The sequence below is a fragment of the Rhinolophus sinicus genome, linkage group LG16, assembly GCF_036562045.2.
Source record: "Rhinolophus sinicus isolate RSC01 linkage group LG16, ASM3656204v1, whole genome shotgun sequence".
NCBI classification, from domain to species: domain Eukaryota; kingdom Metazoa; phylum Chordata; class Mammalia; order Chiroptera; family Rhinolophidae; genus Rhinolophus; species Rhinolophus sinicus.
Window position 1 is genome coordinate 28,025,982 of NC_133765.1, and position 27,701 is coordinate 28,053,682.

At 33.1% G+C, this 27,701-nt stretch overlaps 1 protein-coding gene across 3 annotated transcripts in view; it reads left to right on the forward strand.

The window, feature by feature from the left end:
- The window catches only part of TAOK3 (TAO kinase 3), a 157,213-nt gene that overhangs the window by 66,247 nt on the left and 63,265 nt on the right, over positions 1-27,701 (forward strand). For all 3 annotated transcript variants that reach the window (XM_019753979.2, XM_074320999.1, XM_074320998.1), the window contains exons 2-7: positions 2,792-2,892; positions 14,146-14,362; positions 21,565-21,636; positions 22,023-22,124; positions 24,983-25,028; positions 25,910-26,006. In XM_019753979.2, coding sequence (XP_019609538.1) covers positions 14,243-14,362; positions 21,565-21,636; positions 22,023-22,124; positions 24,983-25,028; positions 25,910-26,006 — 437 coding nt within the window. In that variant the 5' untranslated portion in view covers positions 2,792-2,892; positions 14,146-14,242. The remainder of the gene's footprint in view (positions 1-2,791; positions 2,893-14,145; positions 14,363-21,564; positions 21,637-22,022; positions 22,125-24,982; positions 25,029-25,909; positions 26,007-27,701) is intronic.

Genomic DNA, 27,701 nt, shown 5'->3' on the forward strand with positions numbered 1-27,701 from the left:
TGGAGGTAAAGAGGTGAGGTGACAGCTAAAGAGTATGGGACTTCTTTTTGTGGTGATGAAAATATTCTAAAATTGGCTACGGTGATGGTTGCACATATCTGTGAATATACTAAAAACCATTCATTGAATTGTATACTTTACACGGGTGAATTGTATGGTATGTGAATTATATCTCAATAAAAACTGGTTTTTAAGAAACATGCCATGGGGATATTTATGATGATTAATCAAAACAGGTTTAGACGTGTATCCTACTCTGAAGAAGCACTTGTCATCCAGTTAGAGTTCTAATCTATGTGTATTAAAAACTGAAGCCAAGGGACAAAATGGGAGGTCTTATAGAAGAGGTGACGTTTAGCTGGACTATGAAGGTAGTTAGTTGGGAAGTGGATATTCTAGGCAGAGGCAACACATAAGCAAAAACAAAGGTATGGAAATGTAACTGTATAATAGGTAATTCATTTTGTGCTGATTATAGAGTTTAGAATTTAGGTAATAGTAGTGGTTTGCAGCCAGCTTTGAATGTTAGTTAGGTAAAATAGGCAACAGGGAGACATGGAAGGGTTTTGAGCAGAGATACGATGTTATCTGAACTGTGTTTTGGGAAGATGATTATGGTAATAGTGTTTTTAAGATGAATTCCAGAAAAGACAGACGAGAGGCTAAAAGAGCAGAAACAGAAGAAACATATAATGAGTGCTAACAGAAATGGAAAGTGAAGAACACATAAAAAGAAATACTTGAAGCAGAATTGTGAATTAATTGGAACAAGGGGAAGGGAAGAGTCAATGTGAATGTGAGGTGTATGTGAGCCATTTAGGGGAGAAGCCAAACAGACATTTGAAAATGTAGGGTTGGGGCTTAGAATGGAGGTTAACACTGTCTGGTGACATAAGTGTTACATGAAACCATTAAATGGACTGAAATAAGGATAGCAGCTTGCAGTCACGCAGAGGGCTTCAGGCAAATATTTAGAGGAACACATTTATTTAGAAATCAGAGAAAAGAAGAACTATAGGAGGAATAATTTGAAAAAACAAGAAAAGACAGTTGCATGGACCCAAGAGACATTTATAAAGAAGGGAGGTTGTGAAATGGAAGGAAACTGAGAACATCTCTAGGTGTAATGGATAAACTTCAGAGTATAGTTTTCAGCTTCAGTAGCATGTGCAGTATTCTAACAGGAAAAAAATGGTAAAGCTGAGAAAGTTTAATGCCTAGAAGTCTTAAAGAGGTTTAGAACATTTATAGAGCCATGCAACTGAAGATTGAGATAGTACATATTTTAAGAAAATGATATAAAAACAGGCATTTTGAGAAAAGCCAAATACTAAGCATGCACGTTCATAGCATGAGAATATTTTCTAGGAGCGAACGTCTCCCACATTTGAAGTAAGTCAGGAAATCAGAATGTTAGTAAATGCCTAATGTAAAACTACAGTCTTAGCACAGCTAGCGTTCATATTATATCATGAGGAATATTTTAGTTAATTGAAGCTCTAGTTAGATTAGATTAGCAGGGTAGACATGCAAACATTATTACACTTACTGATTATTTGGTGATTCAGTAAAATGTGATGCTGAATTCAGGCAAGTTTTAGGTACCAATTAAAGCATTTCACAGCCATAGAATCAGAGGGAATAACAAAAGTAATGAAGAAGATTAGTTTTTAAGTGTAGATATGAATGGAGATTGGGATATCCTCAGCAGAAAAAATGTGAAATGGAGGTTGATACTTTTTTCTAGGTCCCTCCTCTGCCTCTGTAAGGCCTTCACTTCCAAGGCTTCATTTCCTATGCAATTAGGTTTTCTAACAATTATTTCAATATTCATAAGTATTTAATTGTTATATCCTTTGATCCAACAACTCTCCTTCTAGAAGTACCTTCTAAAGAAAGCCCTAAATCGTAGATGGATAATACACACGTTCTTTAAAACAAAATAATTTTTAATAGTTCAACAAAGGGTTGAGTACAGTCTTGCTTTCAAATTGTGGAGGAACGGTTATGAATGAATTGTGCCTCTTCCATAAGATGCACATTGAATAGTCATTAAATGATCTTTGTGAATAGTGTTGGATGACATGGCGAAATGCTTGTAATATAAAGTTAGCTAAAAGAGATGGACTATGAAATTATATGTATAAATGTGATCTCAGCTGTATAACAAAATAAATACGGGCATGAAGAAAAAAATATGTGCATGGTGAAAAGTACATTACATTATTAATGGAGTTTGTCCTGGGTAGGATAATGGAGTTTTTTTCATAGTAGTATATATTTCCCAGATTTTCTACATTGGGCATGTACTTCTTTAATAGATAATAAAGAATAATCATTACTCTCAAAATGTGGGAGATTGGTTATAGTAGAGCCTGGGAAAGGAAAGATAGATGAGTCAATGTAAGTCATCGTGACTATTGGAAAAGCGATTCAAAATATAAGTCTTACTGACAGGCAATCAGTAGCATCACAGTGTGTTGTCAGATTAGCCCTGTTGACTGGGAGCCTCTATTGAGTTTCCTGGGACTCAAGCAAACCAATGGAATCCTCAATATAGATTCTGAAATCTAAAGACACATTTGTTTCCCTGGTATTGCTTGGTATAAAGTAGCCTGTGTCTCTACTGTGAAAAATTTTCCCTTTTACATTTGCCTTCCACAAACAGATGAAGATCAAATTTTAGCTTTGTAATAATACATTTGTAAATATTTAAAACGATGATGTTATCAATTATTGCTTCTTTAATTTTATCCCTATAATTATATATTTTATTCTTATCTTTCCATAGGTGCACCATAAATACAAAAGATCGAAGTTCCAAAAGAGGAAAAAGATTGCTGCTAAAATGAATTTGAGAAACACTGTATATTTTGTGCCATACACAAAAAGGTATTGTCAATAGATCCATGACTTAGCTTTCTCCTATAAAATTAGAACAAATTTGTAGTTCTGGTTTTTCTATGATTAATTTTTGTTATATTTGTAAGAAACATTAAAAAGGAAAGTAAAAATATTTGTAAAATTGGGATAAAATATTCTTTTATAAAATTTTTTAGTTTCAGATTATTCCTTATAGATTTTTTTATTCTCAGTTGTAGCTTACAATATAGAGAATTACTCGGTTAAAAGAAATGAGCTAATGTTTCTTGATTCCTATTATCAAATTATTTTCTGGAAATATGTATTGCCATTTTTGTTGTGGTAATGCAGATAAGCAAAAAGAAGGAAGTTAAAAATTTACCAGAAATTCCAACACCGACCTTAGATAAAACACAAGCCTGCAAAGAAATGCAAACTTGCAGGTGAAAGGAGCCCTGTTTTCCACATCACTGTGGCATCTGTCCTATGCTCTACCTTACACGCCACCTCTTTTACTAAAACAAAACAAAACAGAAACTGCCTTGTGTAAATTCCTAGAAGGCTATTACTGAGTTAGAGTGTACCCTTTCTGTTCTTCCAGCTAGGTATCCTTATGCCCTCACCAAAAAAATGTATCTTTTCTCTATTACTTTGTCAATTTGGTGGGTGAAATTAAATGTGTTACTATTTGTTTTTACTTCTTTCATTACTAGTGAAATTATATGTTTCATATCATTAATGGCCACTGCGATTTCTTTTTTAAATTTCCTGTTTATGTCCTTTGAATGTGTGGGTGGGTGTATGTATATGTATGTGTTCATCTCCCTGATATTAAGAATAACTGGCAAATATTTTGCAAGAACCATCTCCACTTATTTGCCTTTCATTTTTTCAAATTGCATTTTTTTAAAACAACCTCATTGATGTATAATTGACATATGATAATCAAAACATATTTAAAGACCTTAGTGTTTTCACACACACACACACACAGAGCCATCATCATGATGAAGATAGTAAACATATCCATCACTCGCAAAAGCTTTCTCATGCCCCTTTTTAATCCCTCCCTCTCTCCTTTCTTTTCTTACCCCAACCCTATCCCCAGGCAACCACTGATGTGCTTTTTGCCATGTTAGATTAACTTGCATTTTCTAGAATTTTATATAAATGAAATAAAAAAGTATGTAACTTTTTTTTGTTTTTGGTCTGGCTTCTTTCACTCAGCATAATTATTTTGAGGCTCATCCTTGTTGCAGCATGTATCAATAGTTCATTTTATTAATGAGTTGCATTCCATGGTCTGCATTTACCACAGATTGTTCGTCCATTTGTCTGTTGATGGACATTTGGGTTGTTTCCAGTTTGGGCTATTTAAAATAAAGCTGCTATGTACATTTGTGTACAGGGTCTCGTTTGGACTTACACTTTCATTTTTCTTGGGTAAAGACATAGGAGTGGAATGGCTACATCATATAGTAGATATATGTTTATTTAAGAAACTGCTAAACTGTTTTCCAAAGTGTTGGTACCATTTTTACATTCCCTCCAGCAATGTAGGAGAAACCCAGTTCCTTCACATCCTTGCCAACACCTGGTGTGGTCAGTCTTTTTAATGTTAGCTGTTCTAATATGTATATAATAGTGTCTCATTGGGGTTCTAATTTGTGTCGTCCTGATGAACAGTGACATTACGATGCATTTTTTCTTTTCTTTATTTGCCATTCATATTATCTTCCTCCATGAAGTGTCTGGTCTAATCTTTTCCCCATTTTTAAAACTGGGTTGTTCATTTGATTCAGTTTTGAAGATTGTTTGTGTTTTCTGGATATAAGTCCATTATGAGGTATATTTTGTAAAGATTTTCTCTTAATCTGTGGCTTGTTTTTTATTCTCTTAATAGTCTTTCAGAAAGTATATGTTTTTAAACTTGATGAAGTCTAATGTATCAATTTTTTCTTTTGTGGATTGTGCTTTTGTTTTTATATCTAAGAACTCTTTGCCTAACCCAAGTTCACAAAGATTTTTCTCCTGTTTTTTTCTTCAAGAATTTTTTCAGTAGTAGGTTTCACATTTAGTTCTGTAATCCATTTGGAACTCATTTTTGTGTTGGTGTCAGTATAGATCAAATAACTTTTTTTTTTTTGCATATGTATATGCAATTGTTCCAGCACCATTTGTTGAACGCTTTCTCTACTAAATTGTGTTTGCACTCTATCAAAATTCATTTGTCCATAAATGTGTGGCTCTGTTTCTGGACTTCCAATTGTGTCGCATTTATCTCTGTGTGCAGCAGTATCACACTGCCCTAATAGCTAAAGCCGTGATAAATCTTGCAATTAGGTTATGTTAGCCGTCCAAATTTGTTTTCCTTTTGCAAAGTTGTTTTGGTTATTCTAGGTCCTTTGCATTTTTGTATGAATTTTAGAATCAGCTTCTCAATTTCTATTTCCAAAGAGAACTCATTATTGACTCTTCTGACCTATAACTATAGTATATGTCTTCATTATGTCTTTAATTTTTTCTTTTTTACCATTATTTACCATTAGCTTTAATTGGACAGGTCTTTCATATCCTTTATCACATTTATCCCTAAATACAGAGGGTGCCAAAAAATGTGTACACATGTTAAGAAAGGAAAAAACTATCAAAATTCTAATAATATACACCAATAACAAAAGATGAATACAAGTCACATTTAACTTCTGCAATGACAAGAGGTGCTCACAGTGGTTCCCATCAGCATCCAGACACTTCTGATTACGGCGAACTACTGCTTGAGCAACGCTGACCAAAGTGTCCACTTGTATCGCCGCACAGGCCGTTTCTCAATTTCTTGCCGAAGTACCACCAGTGTAGCCGGTTTTCTACGCTACACCACATTCTTTAAGGTCCCCCATAAGTAGAAGTCAGGGGGTGTTAACTCAGAAGAACATTCTCAAATTTCAAATACAACTTCAAAATGGTCTTGCACTCCTTAACGACAATCGTGCTTCTGTCATTTTATTTGTCCTGCCTGTTGCATGGTAATGTTAGCATTCATTTGATTAATGCCATTTTTTGAATGAACGCCTTACTACACATTGCTACTGTAATTCAATTCAACTTTGAAAAGTAGTACATAGATAACATCTCTTAAAGTATGTATACATTTTTTTGGCACCCCTGGTATTTCATATTTTTATGTTGTTGTATTTAAATTTTTTTGGTTTCCATTTGTTCTTATATAGATATATAATTGAATTTTATATATTGATCTTGTGTTCTGCAATTTTGATAACTCACTTAGTAATTCTAGTAGCTTTTTATGGATTCCATTGAATTTTCTACCTACCGGTTTTCCCAAAAAAAAGACTGGGTCCTATATTAATATTTGCTCCAAAAGATGCATTAGGGCTTATGTTCAGGGGATGTTATCCTGAAAAATCATGCTAGAGCTTATTTTCCAGTTAGGTCTTATTTTCGGGGAAACACGGTGGGTGATTGTTATTTCTCAATAAATTTTACTTCTTTTTTCTATTCTTGATGCATTTTATTTCTTTTTTCTTGCCTTATTGCACTTATAGAACATCCAGTAGAATGTTGAATAGAAGTGTTGAGAGCAGACATCCTTACCTTATTCTTGATCTTAGGAAGGAAGCATTTTGTCTTTCACTGTTACATTTGATATTAGCTGTAGATGTTTCATGCATCCCCTTTATCAGGTTGGGGATGTTACCTTCTATTCCTAGTTGGCCCACAGTTTTTATCAGGAATGAATTTTGGATTGTGTCAAATGCTTTTTCTGCATCTTTAAAGATGATTGTTTGGCTTTTGTTTGGATAGCTGATATGGTGAATTACATAGATTGATATTTGAGTGTTAAAGCAACCTTGCATTCCTGGGATAAACCCCACTTAGTCATGATACATTATCCATTTATATAGCATTATGTTTTATTTGCTAAAATTTTGTAATAAATTTTTGCATCGATACTCATGAAGTATTTTGGTCTGTTTTCTTTCTTGTAATATTTTTGTATGACTTTGATATCAGGGTAATGCAGGCCTTATAGAATGAGTCTCAGGAAATCTTTCTCCTTTTCCATTTTCTGGAAGACATGTGTATAATTAGTATTGTATCTTGCTTAGATATTTGGTAGAATTTACCAGTGAAACCGTTTGAGCCTGCAATTTTCTTTGTAGGAAGATTTTAACTTTCATATTTGATTATTTTAATAGATATATAGAGGTATTTCAGTTATCTGTTTCTTCTGGAGTAAACTTTGGTGGTTTGCGGCTTTCAAAGAATTTGTCTATTTGATCTAAGTTGTTGAATTTATTTCCGTAATGTTGTTCATAATAATCCCTGATTATCCATCTGATATCTATAAAATCTGCATTAATGTCATCTCTCTCATTCCTGCTATTGGTAATTGTCTTCTGGCTTTTTTTCCCTGATTGTTCTGATAAGAGGTTTATAAATTTGATTATGTTTCAATGAAATCAGCTTTGTTTTCATTGATTTTTTTTCTTTTGTTTTTCTGTTTTCTGTTTCATTGATTTCTGCCTTACTCTGTATTATTTCCTTTCTCTGCTTACTTTGGGCTTAATTTACTCCTTTTTTTTTCTAGTTTTTTAATAGTAGAAGCTGAGGTCATTGGTTTGAAATCTTTCTTCTTTCCTAAAACAGGATTTTAATGGTATAGATTCTCTGTGAGTAGTGCTTTAGCAGCATCCCATACATTTTGATGTGTTGTGTTTCATTTTAATTAAGATAAAAGTATGTTCTAGTTTCTGCTTAATTTATTTTGTGATACATGGATTAATTTAAAAGTATGTTATTTAGTTTCCATATATTTGGGGATTTTTCAGATATCTGTCTGCTGTTGACACATAGGAAATCAAACGAATGTGCATTACAGCAATTATGGGCCTATCTTTTCCATAAATAAATCTCTATTGAGTTGGAAAGTAGGACCATGATAGATATAGAAGGGAAGAGAGCATGGTATTAAGGCTCATGGATCAGTACGTGTCATATGGTTCAGAATCCTACCATTTTCAAGTACACTAACGAGGATGATGGGATCTCCATCAGAGTAGAAACAGTAGGGCCCCTGTTTCAGGATCTCTCAGAATTTGGGGATTCCATTGCAGGTTCAGTCTATGACCCAGGTCGAAAAGTTCCAGCCTTGTTTGCCGCTTCCAGGGCTAACTTCAGGTTCTGGTCAAACAGTTCACACCTGATGAGCATTTCCAGAGAGTAGAATGGATTCTTGAGGGCAAAGTCTGAGGACATCTCATAAATCATTCAGAGAAGAGAATTTGTTTATTCCAGCTTGCCTAGGATCTGCCAGCACCACAGACTTGATCCCTGTCTGTCTGGAAACAGTACAGTTTGAATGTGTCTGTCTCCAGCATCTCAATGCCTTTAATTTAATTCCTTTGTGCTCAGAGAATATACTTAGTATAACTTAAATCCTTTTTGTTTCTTGAATTTTGTTTTTTGGCCCCAAATATAGTCTGTTGGTCTGTATGTACTAGAAAAGAATATGTATTATGAGGTTTTAGGGTAGAGTGTTTGGTAACTGTCAGTAATCAAGTAGGTTGGTAATGTTGTTCAAATCTTCTGTATCCTTACTGATTTTCATCTATTTGTTCTATCAGTTATTGAGAAAAGAATAGTGAAACTCCCAGCTGTATTTGTGGATTTGTCTATTTCTCCTTGAAGTTAAATCAGTTTTTAATTATTATTTTGAAGCTCTGTTACTAGGTGCATAAACATTTAGGATTGTTTTGTTCTCTTGAATAGATCAGTCCCTTTATCATTATGAAATTATTCTTTGCTTTGAAATCTACATTATCTGATATTAATATAGCCAGCCCAGCTTTCTTTTGATTAATGTTATGTCCTTTTCCATCTTTTTAACTTACTTATTAATTTATTTGTCTTTATATACACCCATCTATATTTATGTATGCATATATATTTATGTATTATATACAGTTCATGTTCAAGTGATATTATACCACTTCACTTATAGCATAACAACTTTACCACACTGTGCTTCAATTTCTCTCCTCCCAGACTTTATGTTGTCATACATTTTACTTCTACATATGTTTTAAACCTCATACTATGTTGTTATTTTTGTTTGAACAATCAATTCTATTTTAAAGAAATTTAAATAATGGGGAAAAAAAATCTTACATATTTAACCAAATAGTTTCCACTTTCGGTGCTTGTCATTGTTTTGTGTGATCTATATTTCCACCTGATATGATTTTTCCTTATGTCTAAAGTATTTAGCATTACCTGTACTGCAGGTGGTCAGGTCATGAATTCTTTCAGTGTTTATTTTTTTATGTCTAAAAGCCTTTATTATGCCTTCATTTTTCAAATATATTTTTACTAGGTACAGAATTCTAGTTTGATAGGATTTTTTTCTTTTAGCATTTTAAAAATGATTATCTACTATTTTGTCACTTGTATTAGTTCCAATGGAGAATCTGCTGTCATTGTTGTCCTCGTTCCTTTACACATAGCATGTCGTCTTTCTTTGACTGTTTGCATGATTTTCTCTTTAACACAGTTTTAAGCAATTTATTATGATGTGCCTCAGTGTAATTTTCTTTGTATTTCTTTATCTTGAGATCCATAGACCTTCTTGGACCTGTGGGTTTGTCATTTTCATCTCTTCAGGAACTTCAGTTAGACATATACTAGGCCACATGAAATTGCACAGCTCTCTGGTGCCCCCCTTTTCGGTTGGTTTTGTTTTTGTTTTTGTTAGTCTTTATTCTCTGTGTACTTCATTTTGGATAGTTTCTATTGCTATGTCTTCAAGTTCACTGTACTTTTTTTCTTGGAGTTTCATCTGCTATTCGTCCCATGCAGTATAGTTTTCATCTCAGACGTTGTAGCTTTCACCTTGAGAAGTTCGGTTTAGGTTTCTATATTTTTCCTGTCTCTATTTTATATATTCAATATTTCCTAACTTTTTCAATGTATGGAATACAGTTATAATAAATGCTTTAATGTCCTTGTCCATTAATTTTAGCATTGTCATTTATGTCAGTCCTAGATTGGTTTCAGTTGATTTTTTCTCCCCATTGTGTGTTATATTTTCCTGATTCTTTGGATGCTTGGTAACATTTTATTGGATGTTAGACAATCTGAACGCTATTTTTTTGGATACTGAATATTTTTGTATTCTTCTAAGTATTTGTGAGCTTTTTTCTGGGACACAGTTAAGCTACTTGGAAATAATTTAATCCTTATAGATCTTGCTTTTAAAATCTGTTAGGTATCATGGAGCAGCACTTAGTCTAAGGTGAATTATTCTCTACTACTAAGCAAGACTCTTCTGAGTACTCTAAATGTGCCCCATGAATTCTGAGATTTCCTAGTCTGGCTAGTGGGAACAGGCACTATTTATAGCCCTTTGTGAGCTCTAGGTACAAATTTTTCAGATAGTTCTTTTCCTGGCCTGGGGTAGTTTTCTCACATGCATGCACTATACTCAGCTGAAGACTTGAGGGAACCCTCTGCGGATCTCCATATCTTCTTTCTACGCTGCTCTCTTCTATTCAGTACTAGGCACAGAGAACTCTAGTCACTTTGGTCATCCTAGGCTCTGATCTCTGTTGTCAACCCAGGAAGTTCACCAGACTCTAACGAGGTTTCCCCCTCTCTGTGCTGTCACCTGGAAATTCTGCCAGGGCATTAGGCTGGGCAGTTATGACTCACTTTATTTGCTGCTCTTCTGTCAGGCATCACTGTCCTTCTCTGCCTGTTATCCATTGTCTTGAAATACCATCATTTCACATGTTTTTATCAGTGTTTTAGTTGTTTCTGGTGGCAGATAATAAATCCAGTCTCTGTTACTCCATCTTGGCTGGAAGCAGAAGTCCATTTATTATGTATTTTAAGATTAAGAAGTTATTAATTGTATGTAGTCAAGCTTATTGAATTTGGTTTATGGCTTTTGCCTTGGTATCTTGCTTAGTAATTAAATATTTACCTGCAATTTATTCTAGAAGTTTTAATGCAATTTTTACATTTAAATATTCATTTCTTTTGAAAATTATTTTAGTCTATATAGTATGACATCCGAGTAGTGATCAGTGTGTTTTTCTTAAATGGTTATTCATAGTACTTACCGTGTTTCCCCCAAAATAAGACCTAGCTGGACAATCTGCTCTAATGCGTCTTTTGGAGCAAAGTTAATGTAAAACCCGGTCTTGTTTTACTATAATATAAGACCGGGTGCTATATAATATAATAAAATATATAATATAATATAATATAAAAAATTTTATATTATATTATATATTATATAAGATCTAGTCTTACATAATATAAGGCCGGGTCTTATATGATATAATATAATATAATACCAGGTCTTATATTAATTTTTCATCCAAAAGATGCATTAGAGCTGATTATCCGGGCTTGGTCTTATTTTTGGGTAACCAGTAGCTTTATTCACATTGAAGCCAAAATATTCAAAAGTTTAAAATACATTTTAGTCATTGAAAAGATTTTAGTTCTCATAAACTTAGGTCACAGATCTTTCTGTTTTTCCTAAAGGAAGTCTCGTAGTTTTTTTTTGTTTTTTGGGTTTTTTTTCCCCTTTCTTTTTTGGCATAGTCTCCAAAAGGTATGTCTTTGATTTAATCCATTGTTTCTCTTTTCAGTTCGCAAACAATGGAGGCAATAGCACTTTCTGAACTTGTGTACTCTCAGTTACCTGATCAGCAACTAGATTTAATTTACTTTTTCAATTGCATTGAGAGATTGACTTTATGCTTGATTATTGGCATTCTTGGCTAGACAGGACGACTGCCCAGGATTACAGCTGTGCAGTGTTGCAAAGGGAATCCTTTTTCCTTTTTAAAACCTTCAGTGCTTCCCATTACCCTAGATAAAGTCTAAATTTCTTAATATGGTCTAAAAGTCCTATTGTGATTTCCTTTGGCTTAACACCAGCTTTATATTTTCTCTTTCCAACTCTCCATACATTCATAGTGAATAAACCACTTTACTTTTCCCTAAAGGGCATGCTTTTTCATATCCAAGTGAAACAGACTGAGTCACCCTATTATTGTTACATTGTGTTCCACATAACAACAATTATAACTATTACATTATTACTATTTTGTCATTTGTGTCATTATATGTTTAATGCCTATCATCCCATTTGACTCTAAGCCCTTCAAGGACTGGGACCACATCTCATTCTATCTCTAACACCCAGTACAATGCCTGGCAAATACTAGGCACACAATAAATATTTGGTGAATCAAGGAAAGAGTTGAGTGGATAGATAGTTAGATTGATGACCTACATATGCTAAAGGTTTAACTAGACTAATCATGTGAAGTAATGTACATTGTCACCTACGGCTGTCATGTCACAAGAGAAAAATACCTCTTAGTACAGTTTTACTTCTTTAATTAATGACCCTCTTTTTCTCTTCTCATTGAGTGATGTCCATTGGCTCATGTTTTAAAAAATACAGTTTTATTGGTCAATAACCAAATTTCTAGCAGTTATTTGGTTGGTCGAGGAAGAAACACAAACTATCCTGTGATAAGTTCAAATATTGGAATGAATGATTCTCAGGAATGGGGGTTGGAATTTATAATTTTTATATTTTTAATTTTATAATTAAAATTATCATAAAATTATAATTTTATAATTTTTAAACTATAAATTTCTATATTTTTAAATATAGATAAAAGTTAAAATGTCAATATTTTCAAAAACTAAAGACAAAAGCGTCTATACTAAATAAATATAACTTGACAATCATGTCATAAACATGTCAAAATTATGCCCTTTTAAATAGAAACTTTGAACTCAGAATATTTTAGATACCAGCAAAATAACATGCCTCTTTAAGTAAACATTTAGCATAGTCTCTAAATTATAGCACTTTCTTCCAGTGTTTCATAAAGAGCTATTTAATTACTTATTTCACCATATGTATATATTGCATATTAATTAAGAGCATGGGCTTTGCAGTTAATTCTGGGTTGAGTTCCAGTTCTGACAATTACTTGCTTCCTAACCATGGGGACGCAGTTTTGCCTCTCCGTCTTAGTTTCCGCTGTAAAATCAAAATAATAAAATCATACATTATGATCTGTTGTGGGAATTAAAGGAGAATATATACATATACATATATATACATATATATACATATATATATATATATATCATATATCATATACCAAATATTATATGTATAGTATTTAGTGTTACTTGACACATAGTAGTGAGTAGTAAATGTTAGCTGTTATTAATCAGACCAAAATACTCTTAAAAAACATGTTTATTGAGATATAATTTTCATACCATACAATTTACCTATTTAAATTGTACAATTCAGTGGTTTTCATTACATTAACAGTTGTGCTACCATCACCACAATCAATTTTAAAACATTTTCATCACCCTATAAAGAAAGCCCATACCATTTAGCTGTCACCCACAAACTTCCTGCCCTCCAGCCCTAGGCAACTAATAATTTACTTTCTGTCTCTATAGATTTACTTATTCTGGATGTATTTTATAAATGGAATCATACAATATGTAGTCTTTTGTGACTGGCATTTTTCACTTAGCATAATGTTTACAGGGTTCATCCATGTTATAGCATGTATCAGTACTTCATTTGTTTTTGTGGCTGAATAATACTCCATTGCATGGATGGACCACATTTTGTCTATTCATTCACCAAATGGACATTTGGGTGTTTCTGTCTTCTAGCTATAATGAACAATGTTGCTATCAATATCCATGCACAAGTTTTTGTGTGAACATATGCTTTTATTTCTCTTGGTATTTATTTCTCCAAGGAGTGGAATTTGTAGATCAAATGGTAACTTTGTGTTTAAGTTTTTGATGAACTGCCAATCTGTTTCCCAAAATGGCTGCACTATTTTACATTCCCATTATCAGTATTGGTGAGTTTTGATTTCTCCACATCCTTACCAATACTATTGTCTGACTTTTTGATAATAGCCATCCTAGTGGGTATGAAATGGTATCTCATTGTGGTTTTAATTTTATTTCTCTAACGACTAATAATGTGGAGCATTTTTTCATGTGATAATGGCCACTTGCTTATCTTTGAAGAAATGTCTATTCAAATCCTTTGCCCATTTTTCTTTTGGGTCATTTGTCTTTTTGTTACGGAGTTGTAAGACCAAGATGCTTTTTAATAACACTTTATATTGCCACCAAACAAAATGTGTCAGAAATAAATTAATGTCAAATCTGATTTTTCTACAGATACTAAAAATCTACCGCAAAAGAAAACTTTGTCAATGAGAGAGAAAGCTGACTGGGATATCAAAAGCAAACCCTTTGCAAACACTGGTCGGTCACCATGCCTAAAGGGGTGCCAAAGGACCCAGAGGTTGCTGATCTGTTCTATAAAGATGACCCTGAAGAACTTTTTATTGGTTTGCATGAAATTGGACATGGAAGTTTTGGAGCAGTTTATTTTGTAAGTAATTGAAAAGAATCGTTTGGATAGATCAGATTAAGAAAGCTTAACTTCTACACATTCTATTACTGTACAATATACTTGGCTTTCATGCTTATTCTACAAATTACATGATACCTACAGTAGAGGCAAATAGTCATTGCTGAAAAGGCAGGATTCTAGGCATTATTCAGGTAATGGTATCTACATCAACTGACTCTGCTATCAAAATAATTACAAAAAAGTTACAAACTTGACATTGAGCCCTATGCACTTCCACTGTATGCCAAGTTTTTTCCTGCCTCACAGCCTTTATACCAGGGGTGCCAAAAAAGTATATGCAACTGGACGCTTTGGTCAACGTTGCTCAAGCAGTTGTTCGCCGTAATCAGAAGTATCTGGACGTTGATGGTACCACTTTGAGCATCTCTTGTAATTGCAGAAGTCAAACGTGACTTGTATTCATCTTTTGTTATTGGTATATATTGAGTATTACAATTTTAATACAGTTTTCCTTTCTTAAAATGTGTGTACATTTTTTTGGCACCCTTTGTATATTGCTATTCCTCCTACCTAGAAAACTCTGCACATCACATCCCCCTCCCTGTCCAATTCTTGTTTATCCTCTGGATTTCAGCTTAAGTGTTACATCCACAAGATAGCCATTTGTGTTCAACCCTCCAGCACTAAATTAAGAGTTTCTGATCTCATAACACCCTGTGTTTGTATTTTGTTGCATTTATCACGGTTGTAATTAACTAATTATATGTGAGATTTTTTGATTCATCTATATCCCTCCCCCTAAATACTAAAGCTCCATAAGGACAGGGGTTATGTCTGTGTTAATTGCTGTATCCTCCGTAACTAGTACAATGTCTGACAATAGTAGGAACTCAATAAATGATGGATGGATAGGCAGATACGTGGATGGATGGACAAATGGATGGCTACTCAGACAGATGGACTGACAAAGATTTTTAGTAACAATCACATCAAGTCATTATTTTTGGTTAAGGGGTACAAGGCTTAGCCATCTAGAGTTAGTTTGAATTCCAAGTATGTGATTATCTTCTGGTAAGAAGAATGAGAAATGACTGAAATATTAACATAGCTCATTCACCTGAAATTCATTACATAAAATATAGTTTTTAAAATTATTTAGATAACCTTCAAAGTTTGCTTTATCAAAGTAACACTTCCTTAAGACTCCATTAAAGCAAGTAATACTTAAGTACTAATTATTACCTATTTCTCCTCCAAACCTGTTATCAAATAATTTTTTTTTCTTAAACAATATTTGACTTTTCCTTTTAAGTGATCCTTTATGTTCGGCCATCTGGGTAGGGCTTATCTTAATTGTCCTTCCAAATGAGATTTTACTAATTGCATCTTTAGCTCATCCTTTTGTTTCTAGCCAAGACTTCAGCCTGGGGTTTCTCTCAAGTCTTTCTCATCCCTTCATGTCTATGCTCAGCACTACTGCCATGCCTCCCTGGTCCCCATCTAATACTTGGCTCCCACTCACGTACATTTTATCATTAAGTGACCTTCCATGGCTGAAGAGGGTGCTAGTTTTCTATTTAACACTCCCATATTAGTTTGGGCTTGGACTAGTACTTAAGGCCCAATCGAAGTCCTGTCTTTCGTTTCACAGAGATACTTCTTCTTTTTTTTTTTTTTAAGGAGGGCGCAGCTCACAGTGGCCCATGGGGGATCGAACTGGCAACCTTGGTATTATTAGCCCACGCTCTAACAAACTGAGCTAACTGACCACCCCCAGAGATACTTTTTGTTGTTGTTTTTGGGGACTGTTGGGGAACAGTGTGTTTTTCTAGGGCCCATCAGCTCTAAATCAAGTTGTCCTTCAATCTAGTTTTGGAGGGCGAAGCTCAGCTCTAAGTCCAGTTGCCATATTCAATCTTTAGTTGCAGTGGGGCCCAGCCCACCATCCCATGCGGGAATTGAATCGGCAACCTAGTTGTTAAAGAGCTCGCGCTCTGACCAACTGAGCCATCCAGCTGCTCCCAGAGATACTTTTTTTAAGAAGGATTTTTAAATTATAAATATACATACAGAAGTATGCCTAATTCATACGCACACATATTTCAATATATAATTTAAATAATAATTAAAAGGTAAATCCCTTTATAACCACTAGCCAGGCCAAGAAATAGAATGTTGCCAGCACCCCGAATCCCCTCTTATGTTAGGAGAATCCACTCTCCTGAATTTTATGGCGATTATTGTCTTATTTTTCTTTATATGTAACCCACTTACTTCTGCATCCCTAACAATATAATTTGGTTTTGCCTAGTTTTGAACTTATTTAAAATGGAAACATTCTGTATATATTTGATTGTGACCTGTTTGTTTTGCTCAGGGATACGTATATTTTTCAATCATCTCTTCTTACTTCCCTTCTATTTATCACTAATTCATCCTCTCAATCTCTCCTAGCCCGAGTTGGAGGGTAGTTCCAATCCCTATTTGACTCTTCTATTTTAAAAAGCAGGCAGGCCCCTCTCAACGTTTTCTTTTGAATGAATACAATAAACCAGGCATGCTTGGAAACTTACTAACATAGCAAACCATTTGTACTAGGGGCAAAATGAGACCTACTTTGTAGTAGGCTGCAGAAGACCTAATGATTTATTTGTTTTTGTGGTTAAGGCCTGGCCTGTCTATTTAACTAGTGTATTCCTTTTGAAAATGAGGACTATTTTTAATATTTCTTTACAACACAAAAGGCTAGTACAATGCCCTGTTTACAGTAGGCACTAAATATATGTTATTTGTGGATAATGATAGACTGGAGAAATAAAAAAGATAGACCTGAGTGTCTTTGAAATTGAAATGTAATCATTAACTATGTGTTGCCTGTATAAAAAAGTGAGTAGGATAGGGCCACATGATCCCAAAGGCAATAAAAAACAGATTAAGGTGAATTAACTGACTAATTTACTATAAAACTTACAAAAAGCTTTAACCTTTTATCTATAGAGTCAGATAAGTAGTACCTTAAAAATGGGTTTTTCTCACTGACCACAGTAATATTTATGTCGCTTATCCCTCACTGCTAATAGATTCTTCCTCTTGTTACTCATACTGTTATAACTAAGAAGACTATCATCTCTTACCTGGATAACTGCCAATAGCCTCCTTTCTAACGGATCTCCATGCATCCACCCTGGTCTCTCTCCAGTCTATTGTCCATACCACAGTGAGCTTGGGGGCAGGAAAGTAAATGTGATCACATCCAGTATCACTACAAAGCCTTGAGGGGCTCTCCTTCTTCTCTGTTCTTAGGCTAAGATCAAAATCTTTCCTGCCGCCAGCTTAAAAGGTCCTTCCTTCATGATGTGGTCCCTAGCTATGCCTGAACTATACTCCCTCCCATTCTCATGGCTCTTGCTATAATAGAACAGCTTTCTCTGGATCATCTCTCATAGGATCTGTGTATAAACTGTTCTCTTGGGAATGTTTTCCCCTTCCATCTTCACCTTCTGAACTCCTATTCATCCGTTAGCTCTCAGCCGAAGCCTCATTTCATCAGGGCAGCCTCACCTGACCTGCCTGAATCACATCCTCCCATTTTTTGACTTTTCAAAGCAACACATACCCTTCTTTAGAGCACAGTTGTAGTTTTACATTAGTTTGTTATGATTTTATTTTTGTTACTGTCCTACTAGAAGAGAGATAGGTACTGGTCATACTTACTCACAATTCTGTCCTTAGCACTTAGCCAAATACCTGACAAATTTTGAACACCTAATAAATATTTGTTGAATGAATCAATTATGAAGAACTCAGAGAACTTGGTCTGTTGATTAGTACTTTTCATGAGTCATAGTCATGCTAGCAAGCTGTGAAGACCAAAGTCTACCAACCCACATTTTTATACCTAAACACTATAATTCTGTTAGCCTCTTTGCAGTTTATAGCTTTTATACCAAATGATGCCAGAAAATATGTTTAAAGTGAGTTGTAAGACTGCACAGTCTTGTAGAATCAATCTACTGAGAGTATATATTATATACAGACAAAATTGAAACTACTAACTTGTTGAAGTATCTGTGTTTGGATTTATATAAGTAATTCAGAAATTAGGATCATTAACAAATGAGATAGTAAGAAACACTATGTTAAAGAAAAATAAAAACGAGCTGAGCATGTTTATTTTTGTAGTAACTTTAACACAACTATAATGTTTCTAGGAGTCCAGTGTTGCCTGGTTGAACTCAGCATATAATCTATAATCCACCTAAAGCAAATAATTTAGTTCTGTTCTTCTGATATAATTACCTTTTAGTTTTAATTGAGGCTTAATAACTAGGGGAAAAAGAAAACCTTATGTTTAATTGCTACATGTCTTTATAAAGTAGCAAAAAGTTGATAGTAATCTAAATGTAGTAGCTGGAAATACCCTGTTTCCCTGAAAATAAGACCTACCCAGACAATCAGCTCTAATGCGTCTTTTGGAGCAAAACTCAATATAAGACCCAGTGTTATGTTATGTTATATTATATTACATTAAATTAACCCAGTCTTATAGTAAAATAAGACCAGTCTTATGTTAATTTTTGCTCCAAAAGGTGCATTAGAGCTGATTGTCCAGCTAGGTCTTATTTTGGGGGAAACATGGTAGTTAATAAATATCAGAACACATTGTAAGTTCTCAATAAATATTTTTCTAATCAATAATCTTGCTTAAAGTTAATGAGACCATTAAGACTATTAGAAGTATTAAGTATGAATTTAAGTTTTAAGAATAAAACTTGAAATGTTTAGAGGTTACAATAATTCATAATAGAGTATGAAGCACCGGGAAGCTCAGACCCCAGTCACAGTTTCTTTTCTCTGTACTAAAACATTGATTTTTTTTTTTTTTTTAAGTTTCAGTTTCAGTTCTGAATTTTAACTGCTATAAAATTGCATTAAAAATTTCACATCTGAAAAAAAATCAACATGGAAATATTTTTCAAATTTCAATTCTCTACTTCAGTAGATAGGCTCTTTAAGCAACTACACTTAGCAAGTTCTAAGTAATGATTACTCTGTAAATGTAAAGAAATATCTTTTAATTTGAAGATGGTTCTTTTTTTCTCTCTTTGGTTCCAAGTGGCACTGATTATAAGTAAACCTAAGAAGCAATTAGATAATGCCATCTGATTTCCATTTGTGTGGCCCTTTTATATATATATAAAGATTAAGGGTTTGTTTTTTTAAAAAACCCAACTATAAGTTAAAATTCTTCATTGTTTGAGCATTTCCTAAACCTTTCCCAGTCTCCTTAAACTGCACAGTACATAGATTCATGCCCAAAATATCCACTTTTTAAATAGAGTCCTTCTGACCTTTATTGTGCAACTGAATTTACATCAGCTTTCCTTTGTTGATGTAAATTGGTCATATAGCGCAGTCTTAATGCTAAATTTTAAAAGCCAGCAAAATGTGAGAGATTGTTTTCACAAGTCAGTCTATACCTTCTAAATGAGTAAAATATCTAAAAAATGCCTTTGTGGAGTCCACCCTGCTTATTTGAAAACTATAACTAGTGGATACCTTATTTTTATAATAGGTACTTTTGTCTAAGTGCATGTAAAAATGAATATTTTTTTAGTATGTGTTCATTTTCTCTGCATTTTCGCATTCAGTAGGAATCTGGAGTTGAATTCACTTTACATTAGTAAGTTATTATTTATTATCTGAATTTACAATTTTTAAATAAAAAAGAAACTATTGTTATATCTGAGGAGCTTCTTTAATGCGATGTATTTAAGGAAATGATTACATATCTTTCTGTAACATTGGTGACCTGATTTTATCGGTGAGCACCCAGTCTTTTACCTCAGAATCACTGCGATAGCTTCATTGGTCCACAATAATAATAATGTTCTGGAACCGAAATAACTTACTTACATCAGGGGTATGATGCAGAGCCCCATTATTAAAAGAAAGCCAGAATTAGATCATCTTATAACATCTTATATGTATTTTTCTGAAAAATTTTAGAAAATTATCTAGTTTTAAATATCTTAAATAATTTGGGAGAAATGAATATTACTTGAGTTATTTATGGTTTTCAAGTGTCTTTCCATGGACTGTTATATTTTGGGTTTGGAGAAAATACATAGAGATAATTACGAAACAAGGCATATATTATAGATGACTACACACATACATACAAGTGTGTGTGTGTATATATATGTAATACATTCTTATAACATATAAGTAACTTTGAAAGTGAAAGTCCTTAAGATTAATCTTGACTTTTGCTGCACTGTTCCATACAGTAGCCACTATTTAAATTTAAGTTAATTAAAATTAAATAAAATTTAAAATTCATTTCCTCAGTCACATGAGCCACATTTCACATGCTACCAAATATGACATAGATACAGAACATTTCCATCATCACAGAAAGTTCAATCAGACAGCACTGCTCTTGGGATTATCACTGACATATATTCTGGAATAAATTATTTCATATATTCTGAAATATCTTTAAATGTATATCTTTCTATACATGTACTCTTACTCACATTATTATTTTGCAAAAATAAGATCATACCAGACTGCTTGTTTTTTGTCATGATATTTTTGACATCTTTCCATATTACTATATATATTAATATATATAGATTACCTCATTCTTTTAATAGTTATTTCATTATATGACTGTACCATATTTATTTAATTGGTTTTCTATTGATGGACATTCTACATGGTGAAGCCAGTTTGGGTATCTTAGAAGCATGACTTGTTTTTGTTTGATTGGATGTATTTTGTTAAACACTATTTTTTTTTAACTTTTTATTTATTTATATAAGTGTGTTTTTCCAGGACCCATCAGCTCCAAGTCGAGTAGTTGCTTCAGTCTATTTGTGGAGGGCGCAGCTCACACTGGCCCACGTGGGGATCAAACTGGCAACCTTGTTGTTAAGAGCACCACGCTCTAACCAACTGAGCTATCCGGCCGCCCCAAACACTATTTTTCTTTAATAGTACAATCTTTGCAAGTATATAGAAAGGGATAAAGAGAAGCTGTTCCTTAACGTGGCGTGGAAATGTCTTTTGAGCCTATCAAAAGTTGAAATATCTTTAAATTGTAATAATGAAGTGTGAGAATGTTATTTAAAGTCTCTGGTCAAATATTTAAGTTATACTGGCTGAAACATTCATTCATTCTTTTTAATTCTTTTTTTCCTACTGTCTTAACACAGGCCACAAATGCTCACACCAATGAGGTGGTGGCAGTTAAGAAAATGTCCTATAGTGGGAAGCAGACACATGAGGTAAGTTAAAGACAATTGTATACTTAAACTGACAAGCAAGTGAATATGAAATTGACAAGAGAAACAAAGTTCTTTAAACATTTCTTTATCACAATTCTTTTTTTTTTTCCTTCTTGTGGAGCATACAATAAACATTCCTAAGATTCTATCTCAATCAACTATTTTGTGAACTAAAACATTGGGTTAATATCATGGATTTATTATAATATGTTTCGTGATAGATTCACATTTATATATACTCAAAGAAATAATACAAGATTAAGTAGTTTCTTCATTAAACATTTACTTTGTCATTTAAAAAATGAAAACATTATGTATGTGTCCTTGATAATAAAATAAAATACTATTTTCAGTTTAAAAATAACATTTCTTTCTGACCTCAATAGAAATGGCAAGATATTCTTAAGGAAGTCAAATTTTTACGACAGTTAAAGCATCCTAATACCATCGAGTACAAAGGTTGTTACTTGAAAGAGCACACTGCTTGGGTAAGTCAATTATTTTTTTCTATTATATTTTTTGCTTTTTCTATTATCCCTTTGATCTATAAAATTATCAGTCCCATTTCTGTCCATTTGACTTTTGTTGTCAGTATTTAACGTTTGTTAATACCTCAGAGTTGCCATACAGTATACATTCCATAAGAATGATATATCTAGCGTATGGGAAATTCCATTCTGTAAACATTCAGTGAATAAATATGGAAAAGTTAACATCATTTTATAATGATTTATTTATAAAAGTAAAGGGCAGGGTCTTCTCATCCTAGCATTTTTATCTTTGATGTTTTTCCTTCCCCACTCCAGTTCCCCCACAGTTTGGAATCGTGCTTGGTAGTTCCATCCCTGTCCAAGTTTCACCAAACAGTGCCCAGCAATAATTAAAATGAAACAGTCTTTTGTTCCACTCTATCTTCTTAGTATATTTTTACATGATTGCGTTTCTGTTTTTAGGTTGGCACATTTGGCACTGTTTAGGACATGAAAATGTTATACTTTGTACTTTATCAGATTGCACATTCCAACTTAAAGTCCAATTAAACTGTCATTTATTGAGTGTTTACCACATACCAAGTCCTTTCCTGTACATGATCTCCAATTAGGGAATGGAAGTTTTGTTCCCAAATAGACTATAAGACAGTATACTTAAACATAAACATTTCTGTTCAAGCAACTTGTAAGATATCTAGAGCCATTGTTTCTGTTCTAAGGAGAAATTATCTCATTATGTGGAAATCAGTTATCTGGCAATCTCAGCTGTCTTGAAAGAGTCAAACAAGGAATTTTGAACAGGCAGAATAAATGTTACAAAACCAAGTGCTCAATCTCATGTGTTTCAAGTCTTCAGAAAATCCTCTGAGCTCTTACTTGAAGCCTGTTTACTCTTAGACTACATAGAGTGCTAATAAGTTTGGTCACTTGGTCTCTGTCTACAACAGATTTGATAGGCTAATTATTATAAGAAGCTTCTAGGAACTGAGCTGCTGGAGACATGCATACAAACAGCCACAAGAGTAATTTAACCATAAGGAAGAAGCTGAGGAAGCTAGAAGGCAGACCTAACAATTTAAAAGCAGAGCAACTAGAGCTATTTTAGTCCAGAGCAAACAACCAGCCACAGCTCAGGTACCCTTGTGGTATGGAATAATAGGGGAAAGCATATTTGTGACAAAAATCAGGAGTTAATGTACAATTAAAAAAATATAAACATAACTATAACAACTTTCACGCCACTTGATTTTAAAGTTCTGTGTTCATATTCCATATACTCGTACTTGGTGTAAGGAATTTATGTATGTATGTTCAGTTACGCAGCTTAAGAAATTAGAAAAGTATGTGATACAATTGAGAAATGTTTCCTTCAAAATTGATTAAAGAAAAAAGTATTTATTTGTCGATTATATCTCAATAAAGCTGAAAACATAGTGCACATAAAAGGCTACTGTTCATTATAATAATTACTTATTTAGAATTTTTCATTTCACAATAAGAAATAAGATTAATGTTTATAGATCTGCTTACTTTTAATGTTAAGCAGAAAACTATAGTAAAGTTTCTAAACTTTAAATATTGAAGCTTCTCATATTGTTCTAAATTATTCCAGTAATAGAATAATTTTTATATATTTAATATTATATGTAAATATATTTAATAATTTAGATATGTAAATATATACCTTGATTATTATGCAGTGTATTATATATGGTATATATTATCATATGTATTATACACCATACATAACATTATTGCTGGAATAATTTAGAAGAACATGAGATAAGTTGAATATATAATAATGTTATATATAATTACACATCATGTGATTATATATGCTATATGATATTTATTGTATTAATGTTGAATGCACAATTATGTTATATATAATTGTGCAAGATATTAATATTATATATCATAATTCTCTAAAATTATTCTGGTAATGCATGGCATATAATACATAAATATATTTTCATATTAATTTTTTAATGAAAGCGATCAATGTATTAATACTAATTATGTCTCTGTGATTATAGGAAATTTGTATTTTATAATGAGGATATATGAGGATATGGTGTTTTTTAGAATAACAAAATAATTTGTAGGAATGTGTGTGTGTGTGTGTATGTGGAGACTGGTCACTGAGCACTATGGATCTGACCTTGGCTACAAATCAGTAGTCCAGGATACCTAAAAAATCTAAGATGAAAGTAAAGAAAAAATTTTTTCATTTTTCCTTTTAAAAAAACCTCCCAAGCTTGCAAACCCAATAAATAGTATTGTATAGTATTTTATTGTAGAATTATTTTAAGCTAAAATTTAAATGTCCAATATTTTTCAGGGATTCAAGCTAACATAATGAGACATAGCACGCTGCATCTTTAGATTGAGTTCTAAACAGTATTTTCTTGTTTAGGACTTTTTAAATGTGAAAATAAGGAATTTACTATTTACTGGTTTATTTTATTTAACTTGTATTTCCCAGTATAGATTTTACTGGCTCATGTATTTGGTTGCCATTTTACAAGTTGTAGCTCAACCTAAGCTACCTTATATCCTTTTGAAACAAGACGGTGTGGAAATTAGTAGTAAATAAATTATTTGGCAATCTCAGCTTGACCATTTGCAGTGAATATTTCCATATTCATGGTCTTAAACCAATTCCATTTCCAAGTAGGAGATAACAAAAACAAATGATCAAAATTACAAAAATCAACTAGTGCCAGTTGATCAAAATGTAATCCAGGTTCAGGTAGGTCAGAATATTTATTCGTCTACTAATCTTAGTTCCTTAGTTCCTTAGTTGGTTGGTTTTAGCAGTTTCTCATTAACCTTCATTGTTCTGGTTATTACAGTTGGTGATGGAGTATTGCTTAGGCTCAGCTTCAGATTTGTTAGAAGGTAAGAATCACAGCACTGTCCCCTCCTTTCTGTTTTACCCTGACCAGAATGTTATCTACTCCTATATTCAAGTGAAGTTTAGGCCAAGTAAATGCATGATGATTTAGGCTTAAGGGTTGTGTGGATAAGCCATGCACACTTGATCTCCGTAGTTCCCTAAAAGTATCTGAGTAATGATTAGCAGCCTTCCTGCTGTTTCGTTTTAGTTCGTGGCCCATCCTGATCAGGTACTACTAAAATGTTGGACTAATATGATGTAGTATGTGTAGCCCAAAACATCAAATGTATGTGTATATATGAAAGAGAGGTAGATGGCATCAAATTATATTGATACTGAACCTTTTCAAATATCTTGACTGACCCAGTTCTCTCTGCAGACACTGTTATAACCTGAGACTGGGTTAAAATTTTACATTAAAAGAAACTTTCTTACATCATTCTTGATCTCTGAATAGAAATTGCTTATTAGCTGCTTTCACAAATAATGAAAACCTGTAGTTAGAGGGGTAATTATAGATGGCTTTGTGGCAGAGGAGAATAATATAACCTAAAACACTCTAGGCATTTAAAATGTCAGAAGGGACTGGTAAATTTGGGCCCGGTCAATTGACTTGCAACTGACAAGTAAATTAATATTCATTACAATGAATATCAGGCTTTGTTTTATTTTGCTTAGAGGGGTTTGTTTGTTTTATACTTGGGTTTTCTATTATCTGATTATTTATTGCTATTCTATAGAAAATATATGTCCTGTATATTTAGATGAATGTATTCCCAAATTGTCGTTTGAGAAAGTCTATAATTCAGTCTGATATAGCTGTATAAGGCAAAAAGAGGAATGAAACTGATCATATACTCCTAAATTTTTTTTCCTTCCGTAGTTCACAAGAAGCCACTTCAGGAAGTGGAGATTGCTGCCATTACTCACGGCGCCTTGCAGGGGCTGGCGTACCTGCATTCTCATGCATTGATTCACAGGTAAGATTAGACACCTGTTATATTTTCATTTCAGCTACAGGGCTGTCTATTCAAGGAACCTTGAAAATTAGTGCATGCTCCAATGTGTAGGATGCCTAAGGATTTACGGGAAGCAAATAGACTGCTGCTGCTTCTGGATGTAAGGAGTAAAGCTGCCAGAATTTAGTTCCTATCTCTTGGTCTCTCCCATATATCCACAAAGACTTACGTTATCTCCATTGTGTAGGTAACTATTTTCCAGACAGGGTGTTGCTGGGAAATTTGAAGAAGGGTCCAGCAACCTTTCGATATTGTGTCAAGAAGAAAGGGAAAGAAAATTAGCCTTCCTTTCATATATTTATTTCTTACCTGAGTTCCTTCTCCCTATCCTATTGCAAATAACAAGTTAATCTTATATACATATATGCTGTTTTATCACTTTAAAATATTTTGTTTCTGTAATTCATATAGGTATTTAGGAAGGTATTATTGTCTTTATTTTGGCAGATAAAGAAACTGGGACTCAGAAAGAATTAAATAACTTGCCCATAGTTTCACAGCATTTATACATTAAGATTAAAACACAAATTTCCTAACTCCTAATCCAAGGCTTCCCTCTACCTTATGTTTTCTCTACCACAACCCCACTCATCTCCCTCCAACCTGCTTCCCACCACTAACTTCTAAACAAAGATGTTTCCCATCTTTCCCTTTCTCAGTAAAGAACTTCTAGTACAGTTACTTTAATGAACAGTGGTAGAAGTAGTGGATTATGAGTTAGGTAGAAAGGATCTGAGATGGCACAACAACAAAAGAAAACACTTAGGCCTTAGCTAAGAAGAAATGAAACTATTAGGTCATAGGTTCCCCTTTTACTTCTGTTTTAATCACATTAGAGGAGCCATCACAAGTTACTGGTACTAAAAAAGCAGAACTTCCTCAAGACAGGCAGACCAAAATTCCTGCCATGAATTTGGCTTATTTACAAGCACTAAGAATGAATGAACCTAACCCTGTCTAATATTGATGAAATAAATGTAACTATAATTTTTATGAATTTGACACCTTTTAAAAATATGTGTGTATATCTTTTTGTACCAAGATATCATTACTGAATACCAACTTGTTTGTCATGATTTTGCCTACTCCTGTTAAAGCCACAGTTCAGTTTTTTATGTCTTTGTTATCTTAATCTGCACATTAATGTTTTATTCTATATTATACTTTAATATGTAAAAGAAGTTGAAAAGACAAAAAAAATCTTTTAAAGAATGCTCTTTGTTTAATAATAAATACTATGTCTCCGATTTTATTATTTTGATTTAAGAGGCAAGTCAGTGTTGTAATTGAAGATAATAGAGAAAAGATATTTTTCTGTTTTAAGAGAAATAAATAATGCTTTTTTTTAGTTCTCTCTAATGTCATCATGAGGAAGGAAACTGAGTTTTCAAGTGAAGATTTTTGGAAACGTTATTTTGGAAGTATATGAACGTTATCATTTTCAATTTGACATTAAGTTTACTTCATTCACTCTGCTTTATCTTTTCACTGCCCATCAACTTCTAAGTTCCCATTATACCTCATGCCATTTTTTAAAGAGAATAAGGAGTACATCCACATTTTCTCATTCTAAATTATAATACTGAGGATTTTTTAAATCATATTTTAAAATATTTTTGCTGCATAAAATATCTAATGGCTTTTGTAGTAACCACT